The sequence below is a fragment of the Zosterops lateralis genome, assembly GCF_965231275.1.
Source record: "Zosterops lateralis genome assembly, chromosome: 4".
In the NCBI taxonomy this organism is placed as follows: domain Eukaryota; kingdom Metazoa; phylum Chordata; class Aves; order Passeriformes; family Zosteropidae; genus Zosterops; species Zosterops lateralis.
In genome coordinates, this window is record NC_139765.1 from 35,068,106 (window position 1) to 35,086,038 (window position 17,933).

General features: G+C 35.3%; 1 protein-coding gene across 3 annotated transcripts in view; it reads left to right on the forward strand.

Annotated features, from left to right (window-relative positions):
• Positions 1-17,933, forward strand: part of PPP1R12A (protein phosphatase 1 regulatory subunit 12A) — a gene marked incomplete at its 3' end in the record, with an annotated part of 115,181 nt that overhangs the window by 81,433 nt on the left and 15,815 nt on the right. For 2 of the 3 annotated variants that reach the window (XM_083860246.1, XM_083860247.1), the window contains exons 12-20: positions 2,739-2,861; positions 4,217-4,378; positions 4,820-4,996; positions 8,672-8,762; positions 10,175-10,372; positions 10,592-10,760; positions 12,763-12,881; positions 13,545-13,610; positions 17,343-17,359. In XM_083860246.1, the coding sequence (XP_083716372.1) occupies positions 2,739-2,861; positions 4,217-4,378; positions 4,820-4,996; positions 8,672-8,762; positions 10,175-10,372; positions 10,592-10,760; positions 12,763-12,881; positions 13,545-13,610; positions 17,343-17,359 (1,122 nt within the window). Of the gene's footprint in view, positions 1-2,738; positions 2,862-4,216; positions 4,379-4,819; positions 4,997-8,671; positions 8,763-10,174; positions 10,373-10,591; positions 10,761-12,762; positions 12,882-13,544; positions 13,620-17,342; positions 17,360-17,933 lie in introns of those variants that run through there. The other variant, XM_083860245.1, reaches the window with a different exon arrangement.

Sequence of the window (17,933 nt, forward strand, 5' to 3'; positions counted from 1 at the left end):
GAAGAGTGTTGTCTTCTTGGGAAAGAAAATAAATCCAAAGTTCTAAACTTTTAAACTATTGAAGGGTGCTGAAAGTATTTTACTGCTTTGTCTTGAGCCACAAAACGCTGCTACTGGGGTACATTATTACTTTTGATTATGATAAAGTGTTTCTTATGGACTTCACTTAAAAGCAATACAGAAATCATAAGTTAGATAAGCAATTCTTCTACTTCTCTTGTTTACATGTTGATCTTTCATTATTTTCTGGAGATATTTACTTTCTTTGCTGCTGTTGTTTCTGTAGCTTTCAGAATAAAAGAAACAAATAGTTAGGTGAATAGGCTTGCTTCCTGTTAGGATTTGGGGTACTTTCATGGCATATTTACAGTCAGAACCTTCCTGGTTTTCACTTCTCCTTTATTGAGGTTCTACAGGGATATTTTCTGCAGCTAATGTATAGTGTATAGTGTAAAGCTTAGAGGTCTCCATAATGCCTTGGTTTTGGTTGGATTATGTCTAGATAGATGAATGCTGGATGACCTGAACCGAAAATCCTTTGATTGCTCAAAATGTCCTGTTGTAATCCTTGTCTGTAATATTCATGATCTCTTTATACCTGAAGAGGAATGTCTTTGTTGCTCTTCTTGAGAACCATTTGCTTCAATGCAAACAGAAAATAAATACTGTCTTTTCTTATGCTTGCAGGAAGTTGCTTAACTTTAGTCTCTGGGTGACAAATCCCATTTCAAAACAGAATTTCAGCTATTTCAGGGATATTTCAAATCTCACACTCCCCTAAAGCTGTGTAATTTGTTAAGATTTCTCATTTTACTTGGCCAGATGTTTTTAATCTGTATTTTTATAAGGGGGAAATTCGGAGTTTCTGTTTGTGCTATCATTCTCTCAACTCCTATATTCTTAGAGGCTGAATTTGTCCTTTTTGGTTTGTTTATAGAGAGATTATTATTGGTTCAGTTTGTTTTTTTATTTATTTTATTCTTCTTCTAAAAACCTCTTGTTCTCCAAATGTATCTTTGCGGGACAATACCTTAAGATTGGAATAAATATTTCATTCCGTTTTATTCCTTAGAAGCTGTTATTGCTTGTAACAAATGGATTAAGTTTTTCTTCAGTGTTGAAGTCTGTTTGTGTCCTTGATGTGCCAGTCTTGACTTATTCAGACACAGCTCCAAAAGTGGTTATCAGCAATAGTATAGTTTTTCTCATATGCATTGGGTTATCTGCAGTCACCAGTCCTGTTAGTCCTAGTGCTCATCAGTACAACTGCTCTTCTGAGAGCTTTCTGTACACCTTGGTGTACCAGAGATGAAGCCTGCTTTTAGACATCAATGCTTTGCCTGCTGTATGACGTGGCAGAAAACCCAGCCTACCTAACTAAAGTCATAAGAGGTTTTTGACATTTATTCTGGCCTTGTTTACATGAAGAATTTAACCATCCGCCTCACAGGTACCTTAATAAATTTATGAGGGTCTCTGCCTTTGTCAAAGATCTTTGTCCTTGTTGCTTAGCTTAATACCCTGTTCTTGTTCTACATAAACACCTGCTTGCCTTGGGAATCGGTGATGTAGCATAATCCTAGCTAACATCCTGTGTGAGTGACGGAAGTGACTTCAAGATGAATCCCAGCTGTGCTCTTAGCTTAACAAATCTCAGACACCCAGCCTCAGTTGACTAGCCAGTTCTACGGCAAAAGTGCTGTAATATCTTGGCAAAGTGAAACCTGGAGTAATTATGAAAAATTTATAAATTTGTCATGCAGCAGGACCTTTCTGTGATAGATGATATCTCAGAATTTGTATTTCTCTTTGCTGGTAAAAAACAACACTACATCGGTCTGTTTCATAATTTTCTAATGACATTTCCAGCTGCAGAAATGCTAACATACATTTTCATGCAAAAAGAGGTACATTATGATGGCCAAAGGTATCTGAACTTAAAATACATATTTTCAAAGTTTAGCTTTATTTTGCCTTGTACACCTGGTTGCTTGATATATAATATTGTGAAAGACATGTTTCATTCTTCCTACTGTCTGAACTTCAAATCTTGGGCTGACATTGGGCTGACATTTTACTAGAAATTGAAGTTTTTGCATGTCAGTTTTCGGGATAGCTTTTCTAAGTAGATTTTTGCAAGATTATTCCTTACTGCTATAAACTGCAGCAACAGTCTGGGAATTCCTTATGACCGAAGTCATGTCAGCTAGTGATACATGTCAGACCCCTCAGAAATGGCTACTGCAAGCCTAGTTACACCAGCTTACAGTGTCATGAGTTCTAAAGGCTTGTCAGCTTTTAAACTTCTTATTACATCAAAGAATGAAAAATTCCATCAAATCAGCTATTAAAAAATCCAAGTACATTTCCCTTATTGCATTGGATAATCTCAGGAGCAAACAGAAAAACATCTTGTTCCTTTTTTGAGAAAAACAAAGCCAGCAATCACCACAGATAAAAACCAACAATTGACTTTATGTTGATTAAATCCTCTTTAGCAGTTGTTGTTTTTTTTTTGAGGCTACTTTCTTCTTATATTTTTAATTGTGTTATTATGAATGTAGTATCTTTCCACAGAGGCTTGAAAATGATTGTCCATAGAAGCAATTTTATTCCTTATTCAGCTATGTTTATTTTAAGCGTGTTATCCAGGATTTTAATTTGAAGCTGTGTGTTCAGCTCACATCAAGAGCAGCCATCTTTAATGTGGGTTCACCAAACTCAAATCTCTTTTACAGGGATTCATCTGCTAGTTCAATACGTGGTGGCAGTTCCTACACCAGGAGAAAATGGGAGGAAGATGTCAAGAAAAACAGTTTGAATGAAGGTCCTACATCATTAAACACAAGTTATCAAAGAAGGTGTGGAATTTTCTCTTCTTTATTTTTTTAATCAAATTAGCCTTAAAATTTAACAAGTACGGAATCATTTTGTAAGGACAGTTTAAAATGGAGTGGTGGCATATTGCTATGTTCCTGTGGAGTAATGCAGTGGTTGTGCTGGTTTTAAACGTGCGGTTGTATGCTGATTCAGTGGTTTTGCTGATTTTAAGCTATGTAATTAAAGTTAGATGGTGTCTTTTTCCAGTTCGGGGTTCATTTGACTCTTTCCAGATGAGTTCAGTAGTCAAAGATAATTATTTTAAATGTTGCAATAGAAATAATTCTGCTTGATACATGAAAAGGGGGAAAGCACTGTCTCTGTTGAATTCTGGTTATTACTTGACAGTTTTGGAGGTGTTGGACTGTTGTCCCTGATTGTAAGTTATAGCCTTACCTGTATTGAGTGTCAGCATCATAGAAGACGTAAAATTTTCTTGAACACAAAGTAAATTATGAAAATATGAGAATAGTTCTCAGGTGTGCTGCTTCCTAACTTGCAGAATTTTCTCAGGAGGCATCATGTGCTGCACATATATACATGATTAACTTTGCTGCTTTGTGTAGTTTCAATGTAGCTATTTGACTCAAATTCTTCATTGTAATTAGTGGGGCAATAAATAGCTAAAATGAATAGATCAAAGAAAAGAGTCAAATAACTCAGCTGCATATTGGTACGTGCTGCTAATGTACATGATACATACTTAGCATTTTTTTGAGTCTTGACGTTGATATTATCAGTAACCAGGTTGCTTCATACAGCATAATGCATATTTATTTCTTGTAAACCACTGGGTCTGCTTTATAGCTTGAAGAGCAAGGGAAAAACCTGAGTGGGAGGTTATTCTTCCTAGGAATGACTAAAGATTTTTCAAAAATGGACCAGTATATTTAATTGCTTTCAAATTATAAGAGGAGTGATATTGATGACATTTTCTTTCCTGACAAGCTGTGCAGTAAGGTTCTGCATTTTCTGAGGTATTCAGTGTGGGTGAAACAGCAGTTTAAAAATGGGACTTTGGGGGCCCTATATGAATGCGTTAGTAGATGTGATCAAGACATTCTTACATAAACGAGTGAGATTCCATTCTTTATCCTCTTTGGTGAAGAAATGGTCAGGACTAGGGGACACTTCTGCTGCCCTCCGAAGTCATAAATAAAAAGTCCTAGTCAAGGAAACAATGCAAAAAATGCTTCTTTTGCACCAGAAGTTTCCAAGACTCAACCAAGGCACAGAATACATGGGCAGAAATCTAATAGATGATTCACAGCTTGGTGATATTTTAATGAGTAAATATAAGTAATAAATGCAGCCATTGTACATGTCTCTCCTTCAGTGGCTCCTTTGGTAGAAGACAAGATGATTTGATAAGTTCTAATGTTCCAAGTACTGCATCAACAGTTACCTCTTCTGCTGGTCTTCAGAAAACGCTGCCTGCCAGCACAAACACTACTGCAAAGAGTACAGCGGGTTCTACTTCAGCAGGTGTACAAAGCAGGTAATGGCACCAGGATGTTTTCTTCCCTTTTTTTTGTCAGGTCTATTGTGTGCTTATGTATGTGCATGCGTTCTTGTTTAGTAGATCCTGGGGCTCTGGATTTTTTCACTTTACTGTTAAATTTGTTTTGATTTCATACAATTTGGCTCAAAAATTGTGAATGGCTTTCTACTGTAACATGAAAGCCATGTTGATTTAAAAGAATAAATCAAATGCTAGAAGGGTCTGAAGAATAAAAGTTCAATTATTGCGAACTGCTAATTCCTAATTTATTCAATTTCATAGCTCAATGTGAGCTTTAATAGTAGAGACATTTCTCAGTTTGCTTCTTAAAAAAAATCCATCCCTCAATTTACATGTTATTAGTTGTTTAGTAAAGTGCTTTCATTGTTTAGCTGTTTCCTTTTCTCTTTTTTTGTGTTGCTGCTTGTTATGCTGTAGTACCTCAAATCGTTTGTGGGCTGAGGATAGTACTGAGAAAGAAAAGGACAGTGTTCCTACAGCAGTGACCGTTCCTGTTGCACCATCTGTTGTAAATGCTGCAGCCACTACCACAGCCATGACTACAGCTACTTCTGGCACTGTGTCCTCAACATCAGAGGTCAGGGAGAGACGGAGGTGTGTAAAGGTCCTAAGAGTAACATTACTCTTACACAAAATTATACTTTTTTTTTTATTGTTTAAAGGAATGTGTTGGTTACCACAGATTTAAACAGTGCAGTGTATAAAGCAGTGTTGTTTTCTTTCTGTGTATTGAAACAACTGGTACCTCAGTTTATCTAAGAGCTTAGTACTAGTAGACACCATTAATGAAATTTAAACTTTGATATCGTATGTTTTTGACTGGCCTTGGGTTCTCATATGGTATATGATATTTTCAGATTTATATTTCTCTTAACAGATTAAATGAGACCTCTTAAAAGTACCAGTGATGAAACTATGTAAAAAAACCTGAATTAAAAAATAATAAAACGAGTAATTAATTAAATAATTACTACAACTACGTTGCTGCTGATTGAGGTAGTGTGCCATTGGCAGTATGCTAATAAGTCACAGCATAGCATTTTTTCAATCATTTTCTATGCCTGACATTACTGAGAAGAAAGTATTGAACCCAACACATTCTGTTCATTTCATTGCATGATTTAAGATCTCTTCTACTTGAAACATAGTCATACAATTTTAAGTGCAATGCTTTAAGAGATACTCAGTATGAAGGATGAGTAAGAAGCTGATGTAAATCTTACTTTAAGAATATGGTGCTTTTCTGTTTACAGTTATGTGAAGGATGAGTTAAGATTGGTGCATATTTGTTTCCATAAAAGGTTGTTTTCTTCTATTTATGGAAGCAAACATAAGATTTCAAAAGATTGGTAATTCCTGTTATATTTCTCTTGTTCTTCTTTTTCTGGATATTTATAAATGTTTATCCTTTAACCCTCCTGCTGAAATGCAAGTTCAGATTTCTATGTTGCTCCTGTAGTAGTTTCAATTTGTACTTTCTGTATCAGTGCCAGTTATGTGTATCTCTGTATGTTCACAGAGGTAATGAAGCTGTTCCTTATTACAGAAGAAAATTGCATTCTTTTGGTTCACTTGAGGCAGCAGCATTTAAAGATTCCTTATAGAGGTCTAGTTAGGCTAGTCTGTTTTCTGTCTTCCTTCCTACCCAAAAATGAGATGAAAAAACTTCTATGATATGTGGATTATGATTTTATTACTCCCCACCATGATTCAGGAAGGGTCCACATGTGCTAACAATACATTTCAATAATTACTGTAGTCAGAACCTGCATTTTCCATAGTGAAATTTGAACCAAACCCAACAACTTAAAAGTGTAACCAGCAAAATGCATGTTTTCTTGAAAATAATTCAAAGTAGTTCAAATTCTAAAATTCAAATGCTATTTCAGTCTTATATAAGCTAGAAAGGCAAGGAAAATTAGAATTAGGCTTTTGCTGTCTTGTTTGCTCTCACTAGTGTGTGTATACTAATGTGCATATACTACATATGTTTTAGATACCTGCAGTTGGCCTGAAATTCTGTGGTTTTCTCTGACTGGGCTGATTGTGTAATACACTGTTGCAGATGCATTGTTGATGGCATGTTAGCATATCCATGAATCTTAGAAATCAAAATTTGAATAATTGCTACATGCATTTGAGAATGTAGTGCTCTAAATATGAGCACAAGCATATCTCTCTGTATATATACAGATATATATATGTGTATCTACATATGTTTCTATGCACATGAAAAAATAAATGTATATGAAATATTGTATGCTATATATTTTCTTAAATAATGAAGTTGGTTAATCTGTGTTTATAGACTTAAATGATAGTCTATAGTTTATAGACTGAAATGATATATTTAGAAAGTATGTTTGGAAGAGTATTTCAAAGGCAGTTGAAAAGTAAAGATACTATAAAGTACTTTATTGATGAAGCACGTAATGGTGCATTCATTTGGGGTAGCTGAAGAAGTTAAATCTTTTATTTTTGGGATTGGTTTAGAGAAACAGGGAAGGAAATTACAAACTTGAGTCTCTAGGTCATTGTATCATGAATAACACAGCATAGCAGTGTGATGCATACAAGGGATGTTAGAGAAGAGCACTTTCTACTCTTGCCTGCAGCTGCAAAGTGCCCCTGAAAAGCTGAGACTTCATTTTCTCTCAGTACAATTTAAAGCATTTCAGATTTATTGGAAGGTGGGTATAGGTACAGCAGTTACTAAAAAGCAAGTTATGGGAAACAGTTTGTAGCAATTTTAAACCCTAAAGGTGACACCTGCTCTGCAGTCAAGCCCTCCTAGGTAGATGGTGGTTCAGGTCAAGTGAACTAAAGCAGCCTAATGGGTACCCTTTTCTTTCTATGGATACAGCCTAGAGCTTTTGGGAAATGGAAAGTCAATCAAAAATGCTGTGTGCAAGAGACCCAGATAAGGAAATCAAATTTGCATGGTGTGGGGTTTTCTAAGATGTGCCATAAGATGGGAGTTGTTTCAACATTTTTAAGTATAGCAGTTAGTTGTTAAATATTTTAATGGGGTAGAGCTCAGGTTGTAATGCATAGGTCTGTGTAAATGAAATTTTTAACTCTTAGGAGTGTTTCAGAACTCTTTTTAGCATGTGCTAAGGCTACCAATTATATTATTAGGTGACCAAACTACTCTTTCCATATGTAGATTATTTATGTTTTAATAGCTGATGGCATAATCACTAACTAATTATTGAATCCTTAGCCAGTGATTCTTAACTATTCTTAAGTAATGATATATAAAAAGAGACAATCAGAAAATATTGTAGAATCTGATCTAAAAAAGCTCAGAGGTTTTAAGCAGCCTTTTAGCAACCCTTTGATATCATTTTTTTAAAATCTTTTTTTTTCACTTTTTTCTAATTTTTAGTTAATCCAAGGATTTAAAAACTGTGAAGTTATAGCAGCTTCCCAGAATATTCTGCCATAGAAAATCAACAAATGTATTAAAAACTTTTAAGTTCTTTAATTATGAGTTTACATACATACAAATATATGCATTTTTGCATGGATGTATCTCCTGTTGGTTTTTTTACCTGTTAAGTGGATTAGAAAATTTCTTAAAAAGACTCTAGACCTTGTATGTCTACTCTAGTAGCCTTTTGTCTTTGATTACAATTACTGAAAAAAAAATTACAAAAATAAATCTTCATGAAACCCACAGAAATCCTACTTATTCTGCAGGATTTCTGTGGGTTTCATGAAGATATATTTTTAAGCTCATTTCTTTCAAAGGGATTTGGATTGCTCAAAGTGTGGGTGATTCGTGTGAAAATAGGGTAACCACCTCCTCAGGGATTCTTAATTTCTGGTGAAATGGATGATATCATTAGGTTTTCTGCATTAAGAGTGCATTTGGCTTTTTCTAAAAGCTTACAAATTATGTTAACAGTTAATATGCACATAATTCATGTATAAATGTCTAACTGGCTGAATCTCTGAGGTCTTCTATCCCTGTGTTACTAGACCAGTGAAATAACAAAAGAGCTGAAGTTACATTTATAGAAAATGGTAAAAAGAAATCTGAATTAAGTAGGAAAACTCTGAGTATTTTAACTGAGTTCTAAGGCTGCTGTCTTGATGAATATGTAGATCATCAAGATTACATCACATCTAATCTGTCCTATATAGTTAAATATTTTCTTTTGACTGCCTTGCTTTTCAGTCTGTCATGTTGGGGGGGTGTTGACCACTTAATAAATATGTGCAAAAATTATCATGTGCCAATTTTGTTTGTAATTAACTCTTTAGATCATACCTCACTCCAGTACGGGATGAAGAGTCCGAGTCCCAAAGAAAAGCTAGATCCAGGCAAGCAAGACAGTCTAGAAGATCTACACAGGTATAGTATTACTAAAGCTTCTACATTTTTGAAAACATACCCATAACATCATTCTTGACAAACAGGCATAGTATACTGCATTTGCATCCATTTCTAATTACTTTTTTCTGTGCGTGAACTATTGTAGATAATATGATTGAGCCGATTAACATATGGATAGCTAAAAGATTCAGGACAGAAAAAAATACTGTTAATCTAGTTTCTCTGGAGAAGGAAATATACTAAAAGAGAGTTTATTACATGCTAGTAATCTACTATCTAACTGCATGTCTCCTTGCAACATTTTTCTCTCTTAGTTTACATACTGATATATTTGGAAGTTCTTTTCAGTTTTTATCCATATCTATCAGCAACTAGCACAATCCCATCACAGGGACCATGGTGGCAGTAGCAAAATAGAGTATCTCTAATGGTACTCGAATGCTCTTCGAACTTGTGCTCAAACTGCCAGCCAGTGTCTGCTGGAAAACTGGGACTAATCAGCAAGAAATCCCTGAATAAAACAGCACAAAGAAACACTCTAGCCATTGTCCTTACCTGTTTTTAGGCTGAGTCCATAGCTACATTGCTTAACTGATGTTGCTTTCAAATTTCTTCAGTTTTAAACCCCTTTAAATACTTCTGGTTAGCTTTCCTAGAGAGATCTGTGCTGCTTGATGCAACTTCATCAGACGGGAATTACTTTTACTTCATAATACTGATTCAGAGTCCTGAATGATGGTCAGACTACAGGCTAACTGTTGCTGAATCTTTACACTGAAGAAGCTACCAGGAATTACTGGATTAAACTTTATCAACACTAAAAGCAATTAAGTAACTGATAAAATGCAAAGTTGGCTTTGAAGAGTAGATTACAAAGTGTTTTGAGCAATGTCTCACTAAGGTACATCAGCTGAAAAGCATAATAGAGAAAAGCTCTCTTCATAAAACCGTTTGCTTTCTGAACCTATTTCAAAACAAATTTTTAGCCTAAAAATAACAAGACATTTTACTGTTGCTGACCTAAAAATACAGTTGCAAGGAATTGAAAATAAGAGTATTATAGTTGTAGGATTCTTTCAGAAATGTTTAGTATGCTTATGATCATATTAAAAGTGTATAGGATTCTTAAATTATTTCAATAGGATCTTCTGTGCAATCTATATTTACTAGTTCAGCTAAAAATTGGATTGTTGGAGAGTATGTGATAGATCGCATTCAACAAATACGTGCCACATATCAGAGAGATGTTTGGTTCCAAGATTCAAAGGAAAAGCTTTATTGGTAGAATATATAGATAAAATTTATTTCTTAATAGATACATTTCATTTTCTTAAGTTGAATGTTTTCTTTAAAATATGTATGTAATGTGATCATCTACATTGATTTTAATGGCATATTTAAATTATGTTTGCTGACTGCTGTTTTCACAGGGTGTAACCCTGACAGATCTTCAAGAAGCTGAAAAAACTATAGGAAGAAGTCGTTCCACACGAACTAGAGAACAGGAAAATGAAGAAAAAGAAAAGGAGGAGAAAGAAAAGCAAGACAAAGAAAAACAAGAAGAAAAGAAAGAATCTGAAACTAAAGATGATGATTATAGACAAAGATATTCCCGAACTGTTGAAGAGGTATTTTCATGATGAGTCTCTTTAGGTAGAGAAATTATATGAATCTTTACTCCAACAATATTATTTCAATTTTGGTACTACTGTAAGAGTCACTTATATAAATATTTATATATAAAATATTTATATAAATATTTATATAACTATATAAATATTTTCATATCCCGTGGTTTGTATTTGTTAATCTTGGTAAATTAATTCTGCCATTTTTCTGTTGATTAGCCGTATCATCGCTATAGACCAACTTCAACTTCAACTTCTTCATCATCCACCTCTTCGCTCTCCACCTCCACTAGTTCTTTATCAAGTTCAAGTCAGCTAAACAGACCAAACAGCCTTATAGGTATAACTTCTGCCTATTCTCGGAGTGGAACAAAGGAAAGTGAGAGAGGTAGGAGTACTTTTTATGAAGGAGTTTTTTGTTGTTTTAGTTGACAAAGTGCAACTTACATTTCTAGAGGTATTTCAAAATGGGGTGAGATATATAAGACTGCTGGGGATGTACCTTGCTCAAATCTTCTGTAAGAAATTTCAAAACTTCCATACAGAGAGGAAAAGAAGTTTTCTGTATTTGGTGGTCTTTTGCAGCCATTTGATTTTTTTTTTCCATTGTTGGGTCACAGAAATCTTGAATATACTCCCATAAATATCCACAGAATGCTTTAATTTCTGCTTTAACACAGTAACTATAATAAAATACCATATTGTAGGGTCTGAATACATGCAGCTATTAAGAAGGAATTTTACTTGATTAAATAATTGCTAAACAGCTAGAGGTTTGTTTCAGCCTTCCACATTGAAGGACTGGAATGATGATTTATTTCTTTAATGACCTCTCAGGGTTGTATGAGCAGCTGGAAGAGGAAAGGGGATGTTTCCCGTTGTAGTTCAGATGTAACTGTACATCTGCATACTTTAACTGCTCTATGTAGTCTTAAACTGAGGATTAGATACATGATTCAGAGATCACAAAGAAATTCTTCTCTGATTGCACAAAGATTTTGCCCTCGTTTAAAATGTGAGTCACCTGCTGTAATTCTGAGAGATGTTGTGCCTGATTCTTTGCCTCTCAAAGGAGGAGTCTGTGAACATACAGTGTGATCTCTTGTTCTTGGACTTGCCACAGTTGACTTGAGAGAAATCCTTTAATTCAAGTTATCGATCAATAACTTTAGTAGAGTTACTGATAGAAATTAATAATTTTATTCTCCAGAGGGTGAGACAAAATGATCCACTGATGAAATCTCCATGAGCTATGTAGCAGTATTGCCGTGTTCCCTAGAATGGTGTTTTCTGAGAAAGTTACTGGGGCTAGGCTTCATGGATATGCTTTCTGATTTTTTCCCTTAGTCCTAAAATTTGGATTGTGATTCTTTCATAATGCATGCTTACTCTAGGAGACTTACTCTAGATTGTTCTGTGGAAAAGATTTTCATTGGTAAATATTAGCTACCACAGGTTCAATTTTTTTTCAAGTTACGACTTTTGGAGGAGAAATACACTGCCATCTGAAATCTCTGAGGTAAAATCCTAGTTTATTAAATTAGGGAAGGTGTATGTTCATCACAAATGTATTTCCCATCTTTCTTATTTAATTCTTGGTTCACTCTAAAGTGTTTATTTACCTCTGAAGACTAGTGATGGTCTATTAATGATTAGTGATTCTTCTATCTGAATTCAATTCTGTGGTTTCTTTATTTAGTAAAAGAACATCAGACTGAACAGACTGCATGATAATAAGTAAAGAACTTTGATTTGGGCAGGTTTGTTTAAATTTTTTTGCACAAATTACTTGTAAGCAAATAGGAGAGCAAACATAATCCTGAGTCGTTACATCTATTTTGAATTGCAATTGCATTTGTTTTTTAAGAAAAAGGACATCTGTAATACAGCAATAATCTAATCTAGGAGGTCCCAATTTATTCTTCCTTAGAGCAAAAATGGAGAGGACTGTGATGAAAAAGAGGACTCTAAGGAGGACTTTTAAAAGTTGGGGGTTTTTTTTAATACTACATCCTTGATGTATGCAAAAAAAAGCTTGTTTGTTGAAGAATGGTAAAGAATTATCTTCTCCTTTTTTTGGACTTTCATACATCTGCTGATGCTGATGTTTCAATTATTACATGACAGTTTTGAAAACTGAATTGTAAGTCCAAGTTGTATTGTATTAGTGTTACATTAAGACATTTTGTTTTGGCGAAATTAGTATTTACAGTATTTTAGAGCTTTGTGTTTGGAGAAGTGTATATTACAGCAAACCCTGTATGTGGTAAGCTCTTCAGTGAATTTAATTTTAAAAAAAGAATTTATTGTGAGCATTTTAAAGACTGAAAAGAAGTATTTCAGAAAATTAGATGTCATAATTCCGTGAATGAGAAAGTTGTTTTTAACAGAAGGGGGCAAAAAAGAAGAAGAAAAGGAAGAAGATAAGTCACAGCCTAAATCTATAAGGGAAAGACGGAGACCAAGAGAAAAACGACGATCTACAGGAGTTTCATTTTGGACTCAGGATGTGAGTAAACTTCACTTGTAGCAAAATAAAATCCATATGGTGGTGTACTGTTTAAATAGAGAATTGTTTAGAGTAATACATAATGTAACTAATTGTTCTAGAACAAATCATGCTTTTCAATTTAAGTATTTTTTGGTTTTGTTTTTGATGCTTTCAGGAGCAAAATCAAAATTCAGTTTTTTCAGTTAATACTGCTAACAAGAATTCTAGAACACTGTAGTAACCATAACTTAATAGGAATTAATAATAATCTGAGGAAAAGAAATAAATTACTGAAAAAATGTTTTCTATTGGGTGCATACCAAAGCTGTAAAAATGAGACTCTTTATCTGGTACATTGCAGGTTGCTATGTACTTAGCAACTTAAAGAACTGTGCTCAGATTAGAAAGGTTATAGTTGATGTTTCAGACTATTCCTTTTTCTTTGTCGTGGGATCCATATGTAGTGTAAAAGCCAAATTTTCATGTGTCAAATGCAAAATTGTTTCATCTCCTTCTGGTACTGAAAACATGTACCCATTTGAGAATTTTCTTCATATATCCTGTGTATTCTCTGTGGAATATTCTACACTTATATTTTCATATTCAAAGTGTAGAATGCATTAAAATCTTGCTAAGCTTTCAACAGTTTAATTATTTTTCCTTTCCCACCTCTTTCACCAGAGTGATGAAAATGAACAGGATCAGCAGTCTGATTCAGAAGAAGGAACGAATAAGAAAGAAACTCAGGTAATTTAAGAAAGATAATTTGTTCATTAATTTTTAAGAGATACGTTTTGATTATAATATTTTTGTTACAGCTGGATTTATCTATCAATAGTGGCCATAACTGACCATTTTGTCTTCCATTCTGATTATGTAGAATTAGCGTCCTGAAAATGTAGATTAGATTTTTGACACAGAGGTCAGGGACATGATGCAGCAGCTTACTGGAGCAAGCATTCAGTTTCTACCCAGCAAAATCTTTATTTCACCTACATTGTTATTTTCAGATAAATTATGTCCAGTTAGTTACACACCTAATTAAAAACTTGGAAAATTAAACCCAGTGCTGTCACTATTATAATTAAAAATAATATGAGAAGTTAATTTAAAGAAGTACAGAAAGTTGAAGAGAGCAATGTATGTAATTTCTTCACCGAACAAAATGGTTTTCTGATATTCTAAATGAGCATTATTCATCCTGATAAAAAGTATAATAGGCTTGATTTGATGGAGAAGTCCTTAAAAACAGAGTGGCATTTGACAGTGGGGTGAAGAGTGTTAAAAGGGAATTAGTTACATAGGCTATAAGAAGGGCTATGAGAAGAATGTATTTCTTTTGACTTAAACATTGAAGTAACACACTACAGAATCAGGTTCATTACTTAGGAATAAAACTCAAGTGATATTTCTTCCTTTTTTGTAAAAGCTTCCATTACACATCTGTTAAATATTTAGTTAAGAGACTCATTCTACGTCATTTTGATTTGCTGTATTTTTTATTTCTGTGCCACTTGAACATACTGCATAGTCCTGTTTCCTTTCCTCCCAGTAGTACATATCATAATCATAAGTACATATCTGTAATTATATTCTGTTCTGTAGAGATTAATTTTGGTAGAACATGCTGTGTGATGCTTCTGATAGAATTAATAACATTACAGTAAAATTGTCCTAAATCAGTCCCAAAATTATGAATATTATTAAAAGGATCTGTGTGTTGGGCTGGAATGGTGGAGAGTGTAGAATTGACTGACCAAGAGTTCTTGGACAGGTGCACTTTTTGATATGTGCCCAGGCCCAGAGTGGTGGTGAGTGAAATTCCATCCAGCTGGCACCTGCTCATGAGTGGAATTCTCCAGGGTTCAGTGTTGGGGCCAGTCCTGTTTAATATTTTCATCCATGACCTGGCTGAGAGGATCTAGGGCACCCTCAGTCACTTTTCAGGTAACACCAAGTTTGGCAGGAGTGTTGATCTGCTGGAGGGCAGGAAGGCTCTGCAGAGGGATCTGGACTGGATGGATGGGCCAAGGCCAGCTGGATGAGGTTCAGAAAGGCCAAGGGCTGGGTCCTACACTGGGGTCACAACAACCCCAGGCAGTGCTACAGGCTGGGGACAGAGTGGCTGGAAACTGCCCAAGGGATGGAGTAGCTGGGGATGCTGGTGACAGTGGCTGAACATGAGCCAGCTGTGCCCAGGTGGCCAAGAAGGCCAATGGCATCCTGGCCTGGATCAGCAGGAGTGTGGGCAGCAGGATCAGGGCAGGGAGTGTCCCCTTGTACATGGCACTGGTGAGGCCACACCTTGAGTCCTGTGTCCGGTTCTGGGCCCATGACCACAGGAAAGACACTGAGGTGCTGGAAAATGCCCAGAGAAGGGCAACAAGGCTGGGGAAGGCTCTGGAGCACAAGTCCTGTGAGGAGTGGCTGAGGGAGCTGGGACTGTTTAGCCTGGAGAAAAGGAGGCTCAGGAGAGACCTCTCTCCAACTCCCTGAAAGGAGGCTGTAGCCAGGTGAGGTTTGGTCTCTTCTCCCAGGCAATCAGTGACAGGATAAAAGGAAGTGGCCTCAAGCTGAGCCAGGGAGGTTCAGGTTGGACATCAGGCAGAATTTTCTCACTGAAGAGGGTAGTTAAGCACTGGAACAGGCTGCCCAGAGAGGCTGTGGAGTCACCATCACCGGAAGCATTCAAGAAACAGCGGGACATGGCAGTGCTGTGGTTTAGTTGTCATGGGGGTGGTGTTCACTCAAAGGTTGGACACAGTGATCTCGGAGTGTTTTCCAATGCAAATGATTCTATGGTGAAACACCAGAACAGGTTGCCCAGAGAAGTTATGGATGTGGTGTGAGAGCATGCTAAAGAGAAAATTAGAGAATAACAAAAATGATTTCTAGCCTGAAAATGTTAAGGAATCAGAAAAAGCATTATTTTACTCATGTCAGAGGTTTTTGAAAGAACTGTCTTGTAAGATTTCAGTTCGTGCTTTCTTGTTGTTCAGAACTCTTGACTCCTCAGATGATCATTTGTCCTTAAAGCAAAGCTATTAAAGAGAAGTATGTCAGACTTTGCTAAGCACTTTTGACAGTTTGGTATTGTTCTCTAATTTTGTTTAGGCTTTTTAACAGTAAGAGCAGAGAATTTCTTGAATTGGCACAAAAAATGCCATGTTGTTACTTAAAGGAGATTGGTGTCCCTGCTAGAAGAATAGTCTTAGAACTAAGTTGTAGGCTAGCCACTTAAAATAAAGGGATTGGATGATTTCTTTGGTAGATTAAGTGTTTCTGTGAAGCCAATTTTTAAGTATGATGCATTGCAAAAAAAAACCCAGTAATTTGAATAGATACTACAGCTGTGGTTAGCTTATAATTTATGAACTGAGGCATATTCTACAAAATGTCTTAATTCACAGCATTATTCATGTTCTTGACAGAAAATAGTGATGTTTTGTTAGGGATGGTTAGGCTATAGCATGTACCTTTGATATCCTCTGTGCAGTAAGTGCACTTAAGGTGTCCAAGGGGAAATTGAGCGTATTGTGGAGAGTGTGGATGTTTACCTGTGTACATGGAAAAATTAGTTTCCTTCTATAAAAAGAAACCAAGCAAGCCACATCAGCCCCCCAGAAAACCACCTATGGGGAAGGTTTCAGCCACTGCCAGGTGAATAATGTTGGAGGATGTCCAGGTGATGATACATCAGTAGAGTTTCTTGACTGAAATGTCTTCACTCAAGATTGGAATAATAATTGGAAAAAATTATGAATTTGTATTGACCACCCAGAGGGGAAAAAGGTTTGTACAACTGATGTAATACTTAGAGGACATTCCCTCACTCTTAAGTCATCACTTTTAATTAAGTTTTTCTTGCCATGAAACTAAAGAGAGTTTAACTTTTTATATTACTTTCATTTATTCATTCTAGGTAAATCCACAGGGAAAAAAATTACTGGAAAAAAATTTCATTTAAATTAACTGTAATAAGTACTTCCTTATGTTGTTGGTGTAATAACTTGTTTCCAGTCACGCTCTGTTGAAACTGTGATCCTGTATCTAAATTTATTGTTTCGAGCTGAAGTCATTATGTTCAAAACATCATAGCTAATGTTAAAGAAGAGAAGGAAGGAACAGTGAATTTGAAGAACACTGCCCTGCTGCATTTGATAACAGGGAAGCAAACCCAGAATGCAGCAACTGTTGAAATTAGTCTACTGTTTAGGGCACTCCAGACTTTTAGAATGTTATGTTAATGTCCTTGTAAATCATATTCTGTCAAGTGCATTCTAGCACATCTTTCTTTTCTTTCCTGGATGTAACAAAATTGAAGCTTGACACAGTTCAGATAGTACACACTGGTGGATAGCATGTGCACTTGACATAACTGTTTAATTGTATTTGATTTGTTCGCAGATTGTTATGTATTTTAATTAAATTATTGACCAATCCATTTTTTTTTTCTCTTTTTACCTCTCCCCACCTCAGAGTGAGAGCCTTTCAAGGTATGTGTAATTTAAACAAATTAATTAGAATTGTTATACCTTCTGTCCAGATGTTGTCATTTTAAGTTCTTAATGTACAAATTCAGCTTAAGTCCCATATTTGGATTGAGCTTTAAAAGGCTGTGATGATGCTTATGTTTTGCATGGAGTATGGTTGTAAAGCTACAGTCCTGCCATATGTGGGTGGAATACTCCACACAGGGGAATATGTTGAACTCCATATTTGTAGTGCACTGAAGGCAGGCTGGGCATTTCATAGAACATAATGGACACATTAGTATTATGCCCTACAGATATTTCAGCGTAGACCCAGCTTTTACAAAGAAGACAAGAGGTTCTTGTTGTCTCTCTTGTAGAATATCCTACTGAAAATTTTCAGTAGCTTCAAGAAAAATACAGGCTCTGAAAAACATATTTTCTTAAGATTTGTTAAAAAGCAAATGTTGAAATATTGATAATTTAAATTAAAAAAAGAAAATATTTCATTTCTTTTTTGGACCGTTAGCTTTAGTTCTCAAATTTTATTATGTTCTGACTGATGAAAATCTGTTAAATAAAACTACTCTAACATATG